At 34.0% G+C, this 18,698-nt stretch overlaps 1 protein-coding gene across 3 annotated transcripts in view; it reads left to right on the forward strand.

The window, feature by feature from the left end:
- Nucleotides 1-14,780: 14,780 nt before the first annotated feature.
- Nucleotides 14,781-18,698, forward strand: part of LOC111515224 (equilibrative nucleoside transporter 3) — a 32,415-nt gene continuing 28,497 nt past the window's right edge. For 2 of the 3 annotated variants that reach the window (XM_074173888.1, XM_074173889.1), the window contains exon 1: nt 14,781-15,018. Coding sequence is in view for 2 of the 3 variants with exons in the window: in XM_074173889.1 (XP_074029990.1) it covers nt 14,988-15,018 (31 nt within the window). In the remaining variant the exon portion in view is untranslated. Of the gene's footprint in view, nt 15,019-17,074; nt 17,239-18,698 lie in introns of all 3 variants that reach the window. The other variant, XM_074173887.1, reaches the window with a different exon arrangement.

The following is an 18,698-nucleotide window of genomic DNA, read 5'->3' on the forward strand; positions in this document are numbered from 1 at the left end:
TTTTCAAATAGACACCCTGTATACTGTGTTGATGTCATACTATAATGAAGTACAATCTTAAGTTGTAAGATACTTTGATGAATTTTCAAGTCAGCTGCATATAATAGGGTGGAGAATTAAAAATCTAGGGTGAGGTCATTGATGAACAAAAGGTAAGAATCCTGTAGTATTCCTGAAGTTGGTGTTATGATAAGTGAGTGGAAATCTTGGTAGTTTAGAAGAGAATCCTGATAAACTAAGCTTTCGTAATGAAATTTCTAGGTCAATTCTGTCGAAGGCTTTTTGTATATCCAAGATTTCGCAGATATATTGAATTATACAAAAGAGATTTGTCACACAGGACTTTTCATTAACGAAATCATGCTGTTTAATAGATAACATACCCTTTGTAGTATTGAATATGTCTTCGTAGTGAAACATTCCGAAAATTTTCGCAAAATGTTTTATTTATTTATATCGAATTGCCATTTTTGAGTATTGGTGAAATCCTTGCAAGTTTCCACGTGTTAGGAAATGTGTTTGTTTCGATTATAAAAATGGAAATATATTCCAAAGGTTATGACAATGTGATAATACAATCCTCAACTAGAAAGCACGGTATTTGATCTGGGCCTACGAATAATTTATTCTTGAGTTGTTTGGATGACTCAATAACATTATTTTCTGTAATGCCATTAAAACTAAAACTGATAGTGGGCAAATTGGCTTAATCGAAATCAGCCAAAGTATATACACTGAAGAAATATTTCCCAAAAGCATTTACAACATCTTGCGTGTTTGTTAATATCAAGTCACCGTCCTTCATTACTACAGGAATTCTACTGGTTACCTTTTCCTTACGTACAACTGATTCGGATATTTTCTTAAATTACTTTCAGCCTCTGAGATGAATTCACAATAATTATTGTACGTGGTTAGAAGTGGAGTTTCCATCATATATCTAGGATTAAATGCTGGCGTAACACAATGTCAATTCTCGAATTAACTATATTTTTGGTTATATAAATGATCTCTTCCATACGACGACCTGAAAATCCAGAACTTTGTCAATGATGATGCTACAACATAGTCACTGTGAAAAACCATTCTTTCCAATCAAATTGGTTCTTCCAAATGTATAATCAATTTCGTCACATATCACTGTACATGGTTTATATTCAAGTAGGTTTTTTTTATTCGACAGTGTTCGACAGTGAGTCAGGTGATACAAAATAAAACTTTATTCTTATAACTAGGTACAGATGAATAATGAAGATCATATGCGCAAAAATGATAAAATCTATTCACAGGTATTGCACTCGAACATCAAAATAAATATAGTTTAAAAAAACTAAAAAACACGCCTTTAAAGAACATTGAACTACAGAGTTAAATTTTTTTTTATCAAACTAAAAACAATAACGATCGAGAAATACTAGTATTATTGTGAAAAAAGCGTGGGCGCTAGATATACAAGAAATATGGCACAAAGCGTCCACGCTTTTTTCATAATAATAGAAGTATTTTTCGATCGTTATTGTTTTAAGCTTATTTGAAGCTTATTTAGTTTGATGGTCTTCAAAAGCGTGTTTTTCACTTTTTGAAACTATATCTATTTTTAACGTTTTAGTTCGATGTTCTTTGAAAGCGTGTTTTTTAAACTATATTTATTATTTTGATTTTTTTTTAACAACCTATCAAGGAGGTTACCTGAAGCGTCATCTGCCTGCGAATAGAACAAGCAATAATGTCGATAGTTACGTACAGCGCCATCTGCCCGCGAATATATCAAGCAATAATGTCGATAATTCTGTCAATACTGATCCCGAGCTTGAGAGTTACAAACGGAGAGACAAACATACATACATACATACAGGTAGATTTGGCGAGGTAGACATTTTAACGGGGATATCTATAGTCATATTGAACACCTAAGTTCAATGAAAAAAGCTGCCCTATATCTTTACAATCAAAATGATCTGAAGATCTGTTATAGAATTGTCAAAAATTAATATCTTTCAGAATTTCGTTATTTCAAAATCCAACAGGGATACGTTAGAACATAATGTTAGTCAGTCCGATAGAAAATCAGACGAAAAAACTACATTCCATATTGCTTCTCTTCCTCTCGATTACTTCAGTTACAATAAACCTATTGAAAATTTTCAAACAGAGCATTCAGTGAGTGACCTTAATTTCAAAGACAACATTATCACGTCCACACCGCACTCAGTTGATGAACAACTTGATTTTATTTCAAAACTGAAGATTTCATATGTTCGTAGTAACTCCGATAATTCTCTATCCGAATTCGTTTCTGTTTCAAATAAATCATCAGACATTTCTACTAGTTATGAACATATATCTCAACAATTTTTGAAACTACATAATAACACAAATAAATATACAACATTACTTCCTATAAATTTGGTGAATACGAAAACTAAAAACTTGAGAAAACCTTCTTATATAGATTGTTAATTTTTTGAAGGATTGTTTTCAATAAGTCATGATGAGTTCTCAGCAATTTTTTCAGAAAATTAATTATCTGTAGGATATACTCATTCGTTAGCGAGGAAATTATCCCAAAATATTAATAATATTTGCGTCATAAATTTCAAGAATAATAGATACAGTAAAAGAAAATATTATTTCACAATATACGCATATTGTGCTCACAACTGCGAAAAATGTATCATTTTTATTCTATCTGTTGGTTCAGACAAATATCACACAGTAGCCCAACTAGCAATTTCGTATTTTATAATAGTTGCGAAAACGTTTCGGAGGAACAAATTATAAAACTGCATTTCTCCCAGAAATGTTTTCAATATGTTAATAAAATTGCTATAAATAGGAAATTGGCACCGTTTTATAAAACATTATAGTTATTATCAATATTTTGTAAGGCCTTTTACAAACACTACGAAACAGTTTTATAAACATTTTGGCAGTTACTATAAAATTTGTCTAACGCTCTTAAAAAGTAGTTTTTTAAAGACTTCCCTTACTGCACTTTTGCAACATATTTAAGCGATACTTATAAAATAATCAGAAGACAATTTTATAAGAGTTTTTTAGTAGTTCCAAGTAGGCGTTATAAAATATAATACAGCCGAAAACGATAACAATAAAATAAAAAAGTGTTAAAAATGTTTTTTTGAAGACGCAAGAAGTAATTTTGTATTGGACACTAGGAAAATATAATAGATATGTCACCAACTGAAAACTAACGAATAGAAAGGTTGAAGCCATTTTAAAATTTCACTTCTGCACTCATAAAACTGTTAAAGACATTGTTTATGTTTCGAAGATTGATATTTTTACTGAAAATGAAATTTTATTGACAAATATATAGCCTATTATTAGCAAAATTTAAGCGCGCCACTCATTTATAAATGTTTTCGCTAAAATTATTAATTATACAAAAATTCACTCTGTCGACGTATTAATTTTTTAGTCGCAAACTTAACTCACTTTATTCTAAATAATATAATGTTATAATATTTATGTACTTTTCAGCTGTAAATATCACTATATGTGCGGTATTTCATATTTTCAACTCATCTAATTTCAGTATCCCGGATCGCTATCATTACAAATGGCGTCGTTCTATAAAATGAATTGATATCAGTAGCAAGCATTTCAACCTATTTTAGCTACTATGTTACCCCTGTAAAACTGTTAAGAAACACTTAGTTCTGGGAGTGATGGTATTGCGACAGAGTCGGACTACTTTTAAAGCTTTAGGTTTCTAGAAAAGTGCTAGTATGAATAAAGGATTTCTCACATATAGTTTGGATAAATATTACCTGTCTTTGATGTTTTGGCTAAAAAGTTTCTTTCATCGATTATAAAGGCTAAACGACAGGTTTTAACCATTATCATAACCTTTTCTTGATTTTCGCAAGAAAAAATTGAAGCACTAGGTTAGGTGGGATGATTTAAAGTGTTTTTTAGTATTTTCAATACACAGGGCGACTCAAAAAGCTTCCAGAAAGTTTTTTTATGGAACACCAAGTCAATTCTTCGTCTATTTGAAGCACCTTGAAATGAATCTAAAACTATTATATACCCCCCAATAAATGTTCAAAATGGCCGCCATTGAGTTATTATTTATTTTTATTCATATATTCGGGATACAAACTGAAAAATCCACTATAGTATCCACACAATGGAATTATTATCAAATTGAAAGTATAAATTAATACACTGTTATATGCATATCATAGTGTCTGAAATTAAGGATGAATTAGAATTGAATACAGTAACAATAGAAACTGATTATTAGTTATTGACAAAATGTATCAATTAATTATAATTTATAAAAATGAGTTTTCAATATTTTTTTCGCCGTAAGCTACAATGTATTAAAAATATGGAAGTATTTTGCAAGAGTGTTACCTCATATTACTGGAGTTTTCTCCCAACACCAAACCGGTCTAGACCCACTATTGAGATTTCCGACCGTATATTTTTTAATAGATGGATTTTCTGAAATAACTGAAACAAAACCAAACTAACCCAAACCAAACTAACCCAAACTAACCATTGTCCCTTCTTTCACTGAACAAAAAATTATAAAAAAAATATTTGTTACAAATAGAGTATTCGAACCCACCACAAAAATTAATCATACGTCAATTAGTCAACATCCCAACATCAAAGCCATTTACACTAACGAATACCTATGGATACGAACACGAATTGATTATAGAAAGCGGGTAGCGAACCTATACAATTAAATTCGAACGCGAACGCATACGCTCAAATCACAAAATTATCGGAAACCTAGATACTCCGAAATGAATTAAATTTCGTGAATCACCTTGTATGGTTTAGCTGCTAGAACTGAACTCCCATCCAACCCTAACAACTCATCTCTATATGAAATATTTTTTCGAAACACAACTAAGCATCTCGTTATTTTGATGGTTTTTTTACACAGAATACTGAGAATACGCCCCTAATAATATTTGTTTGCCTTTCCGCTCCGCTGTGGCTCTGCTGTCGGTACACAACTATTGTGATTGTTTATAAGTTAGTTGGCAACATTTTTGCTAATAAACGACACTTTGGTGACTCTTATAATATAAATTACTTATATTCATCACATATTACCTTTTTTATGATGAATATTCGTTGTCTAATGCTAAATACATGTTATATTAGACATAACTTATATGAACGCGGATTAAATATTGTTGATATTCAATTTGTCGTGCATTTAGTGGAAATGACGGGTAAGTTTTTGATGTCAGAATATATCTTTCAATTAGCTTCAATAATTGACCAGATATTTGATAATTCAGGCCTTTATTTTCAGTTGATAGTTTTGTCTTTTTGAAGCTGGATGTGACTCATTTCATCTAAGTTTTAGGTATATATGTTCATCATAGTTCCGTCGTCATGGGTAAATAATAACCAACCCTCATGGCCAAAAATTGATGCTGATAAGCTAATACGAAACCACAATTCTATGTCCGAAGCCAGTTGGTTTACAATGATGTATAAACTAAAACAAAGTCATTTGATGACCTACCAAATTGCTGAAGAAGAACTATTAGAACGAATGCTGCAGAATGACGATACAGAACAAGAAAAAATTATCAATTCTATGCAACCCAAAAAGCAAGCAGGGTTATTTTCATCCAAACAAGTTGTCACGAAAATTGTGAAAAAGCCAGAGTTATGTATTTTTTTTTATGGGACACCGTCTATATGACAGTAGTTATTAGTTATTCGAGGAGTTACTTCTGAATACTGTCTGTGAAGCATACCTTGCTGTACCTGAATTTGTCATCATTTAAAGAGTTGTAACACGAAACTGCTTCACTCAGAACAAAATATCCAGGTTTCCTAAATAGATAACTAAAAACTGAAACTTGAAAGTGTAAACCCTTTGTATTTTGCAGTCTTCCAAATTGTGAATAATAAGGTTGAGTTACTAAACCCAATGCCTTGAAAATATTGAATTTACTTATGGGGTACCTATATTTAATAAAAATCAAATATTTAGAAGTTGCTAAAGAAATAATTTCCACCACGACATCGATGGTGCTCCACTTGAATAACTTAACAAAAATATTCTTACTAAATACAACTAAAATTTTGAAAAATTTTCCAAAGCTGTGATTAGGAATCGATGTCAGCTGGTTGTTCTTAAATGCTGCATTTTATTCTTGGTGGCAACAAATATATATTAGCAAAAGCAATTTGATTTTATAACAGTTATATCAGTGTTTTTGAATTGTAGTAAATATACCATGCTATAAAATAGTTGGGAAATTATCATTGAAGTGACAATATGGTAATGAAAATAAAATTGTGTCTGAAAGCATTTTAATAAAATAATTTCATTAAAGCTACAGGAAACAGTTATAAAATGAGCTTGAAATAGTTTTATAACTATCATAAAAATCTCGCAGAAAAGTGTTATAAAACTGCTATATAACAATATACTTTTATAGGAGAATAAGTTTTATAAGTTAGTTGTAAAAACGTTTCTGTGATAATTTCCTGACTATTTTATAATGATTTTTTAATTTTATTTCATAAACGTTTCTATGACAAATTTATAAAACACTTCTATTGCCTACAATTGTATTGTGTTCACCGATCATCTAATACAATCAATTAGCATTCTGGAAGTAATTATAAAATACTAATAAAATAAAACTGTTGCAACACCATGGAATTATAAAACAACTTTGCTGGTTGGGAGATTTGGCTTCAAACTCACCATGATGTTGAGGGCACCCCCAAACGGCAGCAATCGCTAACTCAGAGGCAACTTGGTGATAAGTCCTCCAGAAAACCATTTTCAAAATGATGATAATGAAAATGATAATTACAATAATAATAATAATGAAGCGATGTCAACTAACAACCTTGGCCTTTGGTGAGTTGCGCCACCACTTACCCGAGCAACTGGTGCTAAACCGAACCGGCAGCCCAGGCACATCTGGGAAGGAGAACACTATTCTCGGCCGTGGGTCCACAGGGCTAACCACCTGGTGGACCCATCACTAGGTTCCTAGTAATTTAGGAAGGGGCCCACACAATCGACCCGCTCGGAGGGGTCAGAGGCAAGGTGGTGGGGCCCAAAATGATGGTTTGCCTACCGATGACAACCCTGGCAATGACAACGGACGCTTTGCGTGGACGCATGAGCTAAGAGATTGCCTTATGTGTTGCTACGAGAGTAGCGAGCCCGCGCGAAGATGACAACCCTGGCAATGACAACGGACGCTTTGCGTGGACGCATGAGCTAAGAGATAGCCTTATGTGTTGCTACGAGAGTAGTGAGCCCGCGCGAAGAGGGTACATGGCAAGATTGCATGCTCTGTGGTGAGAAACACATCCGGAGCATGCCGCCTTTCCCGCCCAAAATCCCAGGGATTACGTATCCTATCTTCGGCGGCAGGGCTATATAGCTCCTTTCCAGCCTGCTAACGAAGTGGTGAAAGTGACAGTTCTACCACCCGTTGGCGCGGCTGGAGAGGAGATTCGCATCATGCCACCAATGGAGTCAATCAAAACACTCAGGGCGCTACACAGAAATAAGGCCCCTGAAGCCATAAGAACTGGCTTATTTGGATGCGGATGTTCAAAGTGTTCTAACAGAAGAAGCTGACATCTGGCAAACCAACACCGCCGTGTTTAGCGCGGTCCAATCGCTTTCCGAATCGGAAGGACGAAATCCCGGCCTTGCGAGACAACACGCGTCTCATATCCAATGTGTGATGGATTACAGGGCGGCCAACAGGCTTTTCACGCCCGCAGTGCGGTGAATAGCCGCCAAACTACGACGTACCCATCACACTTTGAGTCAAGGCGTGCTGCTGACCACCAAACAGCACTGCCTTTATAGGATAGGAATGCTGGTGGCTGCTAAGAAGTCACTAATGAGGCGAGCAAGAAGTATCGCGGAAAACCTTAGGATCCGCGAGAAACCGTCTCGCTTATTCCAAGAGCCTTCACGTGTTGTGGATAATCCGCCGACCGCTGATCAGGTGGAATCCTTCTGGAAGGATATCTATGAATACTCGCAGGCACTCAACTTAGTCACTCCAGCCCTTTCGCAGTTCGAAGCTTCCAACAAAGAGCTTCGACAGCCTGAGATGAATGAACTGCGCAACTCGATAACCCCGGATGACGTTCGAAGAGCCCTTGCGGGTTCCAAGAACTTTGCTGCTCCAGGCCTAGATGGGCTGAATACTTATTGGTGGAAAAAACTACCAAGCACCCACCGCCATCTGGCCAGAGTTTTCAACTCATGGCTGAACGGAGAGCAGCCAATTCCGGATTGGTTTGTCGAGTGGCGGACCGTTCTCATCCCCAAAAGCGGAGATTTGTCGATTCCTGAGAATCACAGATCGATAACATGCTTGAATTCGTGTTATAAGTTGTTTACAAGCATCTTATACACACGAATACTCACCGCGGTCGACCGAGTGTCCGAACGGGTATATGAGCAGAGAGGGTTGAAGAGAGGAGTCGCTGGAAGTGAAGAGAACCTGCTAATCAATCGATGTGTAACGCGGGACTCGATACAATATAAGCGCAACCTCTCTATGCCCTGGATCGATTACCGTAAAGTATTTGATACAATATCGCATGAGCTCATCTTGCATTTGCTTGGATTCCTTGCGGTACCCGACAATATAGTGAGATGCATTGAACAACTGATACCACTCTAGCGAAGTCGCTTCACCATAACAACTGGTCAAGCCAGAGTCCAAACAGGGTGGGTCACTTTCAGAAGGGGTGTATTTCAGGACGATTCCTTCAGTCCCCTTCTCTTCTGCATGTCACTATTGCCATTATTCGTTGCGCTCAGAAATACTCGAGGGTATAACTGTGGCATCCTCGGAAACCGGAGGCACAAGGTCACCCATTTGTTTTATATGAATAATTTTAAACTTTATGCCTATGGAAAGAAGGATCTCAATCATTTCTTGAGGGTGGTGGAAGAGTACACGCATGCTATCGATATGGAATTCGGAATAGACAAATGCGCAATAGTCCATCCCAAAAGAGGTCGATGCGGGGACTACGGAGAGGATATGCAGCTCTTAGATGGAAGCATCCTACACCATTTGGATGCCGGAGAGACGTATACTTACCTTGGGGTGAAACAACGCCACTCACAAGTGGTAACAGCAGAACTCTCTCCGCGGCAAGTATCAGCACAAATTTCGACAGATCTGATCATCGGAACTGTCGAGGAAGAACAAAGTTGTTGCAAAAAATACGCTTGCCATTCCAATCTTACTCTACTCGTTTGGAGTAGTAAAATCGTCCGTTTCACGGTTGTACTTCCCCCGACAACAGGGAGGCCGTGGACTTTTGAGTTTGGAGTGTCTACATGACAGCATGGTACTGGATATGGCTCCCTGCCCCCTTCTCTGCATGGTCCGTGACCATGAGAGAGCAGGAATTGGAGCATTTCTCTTTAGGGCAGCTGCCCAAGCAGCTGATGAACTCGGTTTAATTTTCAACCCTGTCACCGAGTTGGAACCCGTTTAGCAAAAAGCTTAGATAAAAGCCGCAGAGATCACCTCACTTCTGTGGAAACACAAGAATGAGCTAATGCATGGGGTCATCCCCAATAACATTGGAGACATTGGCTTATCAAAGCGCCTGACGTTCGCTTTTCTCAGGTCGAGTGAGCTAGAGTCAGAAACTGAGGGGTTCATCATGGCCTGCCAGGATGGTGTCTTCAACACCTCAGTCTACCACAATCGCGTGGTGGGTATAGAGGTTCCTGACACAAGGTGTAGGGCCTGCCGTGAGGCGCCCGATACCCTAATGCAATTGCTATCAGCATGTCCCGCATATGTGGTCTTGGCCTATATCCATTGACATAATGCGGCCCTAAGAGTGCTACATTACCATCTACGGCACTCATACGGTATGGACGGGACACCGTTGTTGCCCTACGCTCCGGGGGATATTGAATCCGTTGTGGGGAACGAGAAGTGCCGAATGTATTGCAACAATTCGTTTCCCACCCTCAGGCTCATACAATCTAATAAGCATAATGTCCACCAGAACAAAACGATATTTGTCGTGGAGTTTTCAGCTCCTGGCGAGACGAATATCGTCAGAAAAGAGGAGGAAAAATGGATAAAATATCGAGATTTTCTCTTTGAACTCCGCAGACTCTATCTAGATCACTCTGTCAAGATGGTTGAATGATGCCCTTTCTACTCTCGAATCTTAAAATCATACCGGCTTGCCGCACTGGGGCAGAAATCTTAGCCGAACAGATGCAGAAGGCTGTCATTCTTGTCACACTGCGCTTGCTCAGGGCACATGATTCTCGAACCCAATTATCACTCACCCCACTGTATGGGGAGTGGTCGTTGGTTAGTAATGCTGGCGTGAATGTATCGGGGCTTCGGGGGATTGGGCCTGACCAGCGCATACTCCGGTAAAAAAAATTATAATTTTATTGCAAAAACGATCGTCACATGACACAGCAAACATAAGGTTCAGGTTTAAAAACAAGTTGAAATGTATTGACAAAATCTATTGATTATGGAGGATGAAAATTTTAAAACATTGAAGTACAGTACAAAATCAAAATATAAAAACAGTATTGGAATACAAAGACAAAGATTTAAAATACAGCTGGATTTGACAGTCTGAAGACTAATTACAACGTACATACATGTTCATTAAATCCAACAATTGAAAGAATAATAGCCTTTCATCTTCAAGTAACTTATGACGGCATTTCTGAACTTCTTCATGCCTGTAAAATGTTTCAGTGCTCGAGTTAGCGAGGTATATGCTTTGATCGCTTGGTAGTGTGAACCTTTCTCATAATATGTTGGTAAGGGACAGAAAGCTCATTCGATGCCTAATGTTGAGGTTCATATTCACAGAATATTGATCAGCGTTTGTAGGAAACAGGTAGAGATATTTTTTTATAAAGTTGACAAAGCCCGTGAAATACAATAAAGGCACTGTCAAGATGTCAAGTTCAGAAAAGTATGTCCTACATGAATTATTACGATTCAATCAATATATATATATATATATATATATATATATATATATATATATACAGGGTGTAACATAATTACGTTAATATATTCGAGACGTATTCCTGAGACAATTTGTAGAAAAAAGTCTATATGAACTTCGTTTCGGAGATACGGGGTGTTGAAATGGAATTTTTTTGTTCGCTTTTTGAAAATAACTCTTGCAGAAAATAAGTTATTTGCACGTGCACGTAATTTTGTACACGAGGTTTTTTTGATGTGAGAAATCATAATTTCCTATTGATTTTCATGTAATATCTAGAGGACGCTGCGTTTTTTTGACAGTGAACTTTTGGTACATTTCATAAAAAAACCTAATTCCCACATCTTTTCCAAGTAAAAAAGGTACATTTTCTCAACAACGCTGGAGGTGATCGTTTCGGGATATTTACAATTTTCTATATCGATGCATATTACTTCATAATCAAATTTTTGTCACTCTCCGCTTGCAAATTGAGTTAATTAAATCGAGTAGGCTATGAAAGTTTGTTGATAAAAATATTTTCCGAGACGAAGCATTTTCGGACAAAAGTTAATGAAGACTTTTTTTCTCAAAATTGTCTCAGGAATACGTCACTAGTTATACTTATGTATACACACATATATATATATATATATATATATATATATATATATATATATATATATATATATATATATATATATATATATATAAAAAATCTAGAAAGGTTGTCAACTTGGCAAGTTGACTTGGGTGTCACACCAATAGGTGGTTCCAGTTATGTTTCGCTTGCATTTACGCAGCTATTTTTATCAAGTACTTTCTTGGTTTTTTCTCATGTTGTCTTCAATCGAGGACCGCCTGCCCGGTACTGACGATGCCCAATAGGCTGAAACAGCTGTATACCGGTGGCTCTTAAATTGAAATCAATATGGGAATGATCAAGGAGTACTTATCTATTCATTTTATATATATATATATATATATATATATATATATATATATATATATATATATATATATATATATATATATTTATATATATATATTTATATATATATATTTTATATATATATATATATATATATATATATATATATATATATATTTATATATATATATATATATATATATTTATATATAATTATATATATATATATATATATATATAGATATATATATATATATATATATATATATATATATATATATATATATATATATATATATATATATATATATATATATATATATATATATATATATATATATATATATATATATATATATATAAATAACTTATTCTTTGCAAGAGTTATTTTCAAACAAACAAAAAAATTCAATTTCAACACCTCGTATCTCCGAGACGAAGCATTTTCGGAGACAAGTTAATGAAGACTTTTTTTCTCAAAATTGTCTCAGGAATACGTCACTAGTTACATAGTTACATAGTTACATAGTTACATAGTTACAGGAATACGTCACTAGTTATATATATATATATATGTATATATATATATATGTATATATAGTATATAAATATAGTATATAGTCATATACTATTTATATATTATATATATATATATATATATATATATATATATATATATATATAAATATAATATATAGTATATAGTATATAAATATAGTATATAGTTATATACTATTTATATATTATATATATATAAATATAATATATATATATATATATATATATATATATATATATATATATATATATATATATATATATATATATATATATATATATATATATATATATATATATATATATATATATATATATATATATATATAACAACCGTCCAGCCGCCGCATCATTGATGCGGGTTGCCTTGAAAAACGATTGCAGCATTTAATAAACATCTTGACAGTTGTTGTCCACTTTGTAAGCTCTTAATTTATAATTGTTATAAAAAGTGTGAAATGGCAAATATGCATTTCTGTTATGGTGCTGCAAGACGCATTTACCATGAAAGATTTCCTCAGCGTGTAGTGCCTGATAGAAGAACTTTTGCACATCTTCATGCACGACTTTCTGAAACAGGCAATTTTAAAAGATCGACGGTTGTCATTGGGAGGCCTGCAACGGTACGAACAGTTCAAATTGAAGGAGCTGTTTCAAATGAGATTGAAGTAAATTATCATACCAGTACTCGGAACATAGCTGAAGAACTGATTATTACCCATGTCACAGTGTGACAGATTTCAAGAGCCCAGTAGCTGTATCCCTATCACATGCAACGTATGCAAGCTCTATTGCCCAGAGATTTGCCTATAAGACTAGCTTTTTCCAATTGGTTACGTGGTAAAATAAGAAGGAATCCAGGTTTCCTAAGTCGAATATTGCTTACAGATGAAGCTTGTTTTTCTCGCAATTCAATTATTAACTTCCACAACAATCACATTTGGGCCGAAAACAATCCACACGCCTTGATAGGAAATAATTTTCAAGAACAGTTTTCTTTCAATATTTGGGTTGGAATTGTCGGTGACCATCTCAATGGACCTCACTTCCTTCCACCTAGACTTAATGGAGAAGAATACCGAAGGTTTTAAGAATTTGTTTTACCTGTGACCACACCCATGGCCACCTCGCTCGCCCGAAATGAATCCCTCAGATTACTTTCTCTGGGGATACCTTAAAGCGTTGGTATACAAAACTGCTATTCAAAGTGAAGAGAATTTGCGGAATAAAATCATTAATTCATGTGGCATAATAAAACATACGCCAGGTATTTTCAGAAGAGTGCGAAATTCAATGATGCGGCGGCTAGACGGTTGTATTGAAGCCGAAGGAGGCCATTTATAACACTTAATTTAGTGCAATTCGTTAGTCTGGATGTTAATGTTATTCAATATTTTGTTATTATTACATAATTAGTAATGAAAAATTGTAAAAATAATAATTTCCAAAAGAAACATTTAATTCCCTATATTATTCTATGTGAAGTCCAGGGATATGCTATTAGGTCGCCTTTTTTTTCATAAAAACGGAAAATCGTTAAATTATTATTAGAGAAGCATATGCTCGCGAAGTTCGTTACAAAATTGATAAAGCTCACAAACTACACCGAAAACAATTTGGTCATCACAAACTTTATTTCCAAAAATATCACATGTTTCGATATCACAGTAGCTTTCTCGTAATGAATAACATGTATGCTATACATGTGTTATCTGTTGTGGACAACGTTTTGTGACCATTGAGGAGATAAAAACCAAATCGTTGGTACAAGTGTATCTACTTTGAAGGAGACAAGATAGAAGTTGATGAATAAATGAATATTTTTTATATAAATGAAAAATCACTTCATTTTTTGTACAGTATATTGTTGAAATATTCCTGTGTTACACCTGAATGATAATTCATATTCTAGTGCATTCTCTAAACACAATTATTTCATAAATCTATACACGAAGATACTGATTCCATTCGATGATTTTATAATTTTGCGCCTAAAAATTTTCTATATCTTCTTCATACCCCTCAATAAAACATCTGTACTGGTCCATCTTTCATGGGTGGTAATAAATGGTCTGTCGATCCTATAGATTACGTTTTTGTCAACGGAAATCACCTTCTCTCCACACTCAGTTTGTTTTGGGTCAGAATGAGTTTAGATGTTATAGCCATGATATGGCCTAGTATCTGTGATGAGATCTTCACCGTGAAAAAAGCCGATATAAATAGAGTGCGAATTTTCAATTGCGATCAATGTAGTAGTTTGTTATCAGATCCTCAGTATTATCTAGTTCACTTTTAACTTTCATTATATTATCGTTTGATGAAATTTGTTCTAATGGAGTACATAGAGGATGAATTAAGCAATATCAATGTAATCTTCATTGAAATAATCGAGTGAAAGTAGATAAAATTTGAATGGACATTCATATTGTTGTCGGTAATTTGTATTGAAAAATGTTTTTTTGAAACTGGTGAGAGATTTATCAAGTAATATTACTTGATCATGTCGCCACATATTGAAATTTTGAGGAGAGGTAAGAAGAAATATTTTTCATACATTTGCTGAATTTGATTCAGAACAATTTCTCCCGAATTGAAATAGGCAATTATCATTTTTAACGCAAGTTTTCAACATATGTGAGAACTCTCATAGAAATTACAAGGGTTGAGTACCTCATGGTAACATCTATACAATTTCTATATATTATTTTTACAACATGAGACTTGCAGTATGAAGTCCCAATAGTGCAAATGCGTGTAGCTATTTTTTGTGTGCATGACATGAAAGTTTTTTGAGAGTTGTAAAATATATAATTGTTGAAGAATTAAAAAAAAACTTTGATGAATTTAAGAAACCATTACTGAATTGTCAATTGTTATTTCAGCTTGAAATAATTTCAGATGATACGTAAATATCACTTTTCAATGAACACTGAAAACGTAACCAAACCATTTTCATGTAAGGCTAATGACTTTTGTTCCGGTAATGAGTTGTTGTTTCAATTAACATTCAATATGTTTCTTGATTCTTGTTCTTGTAATTGTGACTTTTGGTTCAATTCTCGAATAAAGCTATCATGAAAATATGACTGATTGATTGATATTTTTTCAGTTTGTAACCAATTTCATTCAAATATCACCCTTTTTTATAAAACTACATTTTTATATTCTATAACATCATTCACTACAGTTGTCTTTTTTGAAGAAGACAGTAAATACTGTCAAACACTTGACAGATCTCAAAGAGTTTTCTTTGCACTGAGCTGCCAAAAACGTACGTGACTGCAACCTGACGAACAGAATCTCATATAAGGTCTATATGGATGCTCACTTCCAACTAGTTGATTGAATATTCAGACTAGTAACTACCCAAAGCCCATTTTGATTTGAGTATAGTTTTTGAAATGCTTCAGCTTACTGAGGAGAGCATTTTCGAAGTGATTTGAAAACATTCGTAGAAAAACGGTAGACTTTACTATTCAGCTTTTCCCATAACGTATCAAGCAACGACAAATCTGATGACCATTCGATTTCTCTTTTCACAATCTAGTGCCCCAAAAAGTTAATAATTCAAGTGACCTCCACATTCACCGGTACCGTGCCGTGCCGTGTGCCGTGCCCAGTACTGATGATGAAGCAAGTACCCCGAAACCGGTCTATCGATTGGTCGTACCGATCAATCAGCTTTCAGCTTTCTACGCGGCATTAGCTGCGTTGGTTGTTGTTTTTCCGTCGCCGCACTCACCTACAAAGTCGTAGGTTTACATGAGAGGCACGAGATAAGGTTTTTTTCACCTCAACCTGGATATTTTTAAAATTATTGGACACAAGTTTTATGATTGATTCGAAATAGTGAATTAAGGAAATACGTATTTTGAGATCATTTCTAGAAAAAGAAATCCAATTTTGAGAATTTGTATGAAATAAGACCACCAATTCATGTTCTTCTGAATGATTAAACAGGTCTCTCTAAAACTCTGTAACTGCTGAATAGTCTTCAACTATTTTATTCTTTTAATACATTGAGAGAGATAAAATATGTATATGTATGTATATTATGAAAAACGATTTTATTAAAAAAAATAATGATGTAGATATTGTACTAAAAAACTGTAACCTGAATAAATATGTGAATACTACGCCCAACGATTTTATTATTTTTCTATATGATCGATACCGTAGATTGCTGAGGAGAGTGTTATAATAACTGCTACCTAGGACCTTCCGAATTATTGTGTAGTACATTATCTGAATCATTTATATTTTTTATTCAATAAAACCTTTCAAAATAGTTGATTTTTTTCAACCATTTCATTTTCAACATTTTAGTAATTCAGCATTTCGTAGCTGCAGCCATCTTGAATATGCATCTTTTTCAAAGTGTTTCACTATTCTACTTGTTAAGTCCTGTCCTCTGAAACCCATATTGAGGTAGTTGTAAAAAAATATGTAATCCGCCATTTTCACAGTGTACCATTATTCTACTAACCAATCCCTATCATTTGATACCCATATTGAGGTAGTTGTGAAACAATATATAATTCGCTATTTTGTAGCTACGGCCATCTTGAATAGGATTTAATTTTGCAGAATCTCTAATTTCTGTGTTATCAACTCCAAAATCTAACGATGAAAGATTTGCCGAGAAAATCAAGAATGCACCAAAGGATGCTTTTTTAATATGTTTTATTTTCTTTTTCTTCATGGGATTTATGACATTGATGCCAATGATATTTATAGGAACAGCAACTAATGTGAGTACAAAAATCATCATTACATTGAATGAAACCTCATACGTCGATAATGACTATTGAAATATTTATCTCTTGACATGTTTCATTGTGATGTTATTCTCTCCAAATCGCGAATCATATTATTGGAAGTCTTTCTACAGTTGTTTTGTAATTTTGAAATTCTGCCAAAAATATTTTGACATTCAGTAACTTATTATTTATATGACAGTGGAGGCCACCTAATACAATCTCTACTGATTCAGTCTATTTTGTGGTTGTATTTGAGTAACACTTTTCAGAAAACAATTTACAGATCGCCAACACGTGTTTCAATTGACAATGATTTTTTCAAGGGTGTTTATACGAAGAAGCTATTACATAGTGAAATACATGTCGCAGTTTTGTAGACTGTTCATTGAAAATCTCACAATAAAATGTTATTTGAAACGTTATTTTTGTGATATCCGATACAGAGCTTTAAAGCAGAAGTTATGAAATCTACTTATCTGATACCTCCTTCATGTAGTACTCACTCTCCTATTTGTGACCAGAACGAAACTGGATGATACCTCAACTGAATTTTAATTTTTGAAACATTATTTTCTTCTTGCCCTTTTACTTCTTACCTTATTCGATTGAGACTCCACAACTTTCAGTTTTCAATTTCTTTTTTATTTTGGAGGCATTTTCTCAATTGAAGTGAAAACGAAAGTTTGAGATTTCAAATAAATATGTTTAACAAAAAGAACAAATAAAACCAAGCAAAATGGATGAAATACTGATAATGGTATATGAAACACAAAACATATAAACATTGAGAACTATTCCGATTTTGTTACATGAGCGGGTAACAAAACAAAATATCAAAATAAAAAAATATTCAAACAATAACGAATGATTCTATTCAATTGTTACTAACTTTAAGACAAGGATAATAATATACTCGAATCCAAATTCTCAAAATACTTTCCTTGCAGCTCTAAACAACTTTATCTACGATTATTGTATAATGTACCCATTATACGTCTGTTTGCTCAACTTTAATAACACCCAATAATCACGGCACGAATCACTGCTGTCAGAGGCTTTCTTAATTTAGCTATGATATCATATTGTTTTGCTACAAACAATCGGTTTTTAAATTTCATCGTGTAAACCACCAAATATTTTCAATTCAGTTCTATACCTACTTATGAGAAAAAATTGAAAAAATTAATTTTTTAGACCAGATTCGAACCCGGGATCCAAGGTTGGTAGGCAAACCGAACCAAACCAAACCAAAAATCTGTATTTTCTATTTAGATAGCAATACTAACAAAAATCTATTTCTGGATAACTTTGGCATCACAGATCTGCTGAGTAGGAGGATCTTCAAGACCATTTCCGAAATTTTTCTTGGAAAGATGTTTGTTTCAGCTCTAATGATTCATTGAATTATTATATATGATGGAATTGGCCGATACTTGATAAAAATTCGTAAC

Source organism: Leptinotarsa decemlineata, unplaced genomic scaffold (assembly GCF_025532065.1).
Source record: "Leptinotarsa decemlineata unplaced genomic scaffold, Ldec_3_MD MMD2_tig00000505_RagTag_RagTag, whole genome shotgun sequence".
NCBI classification, from domain to species: domain Eukaryota; kingdom Metazoa; phylum Arthropoda; class Insecta; order Coleoptera; family Chrysomelidae; genus Leptinotarsa; species Leptinotarsa decemlineata.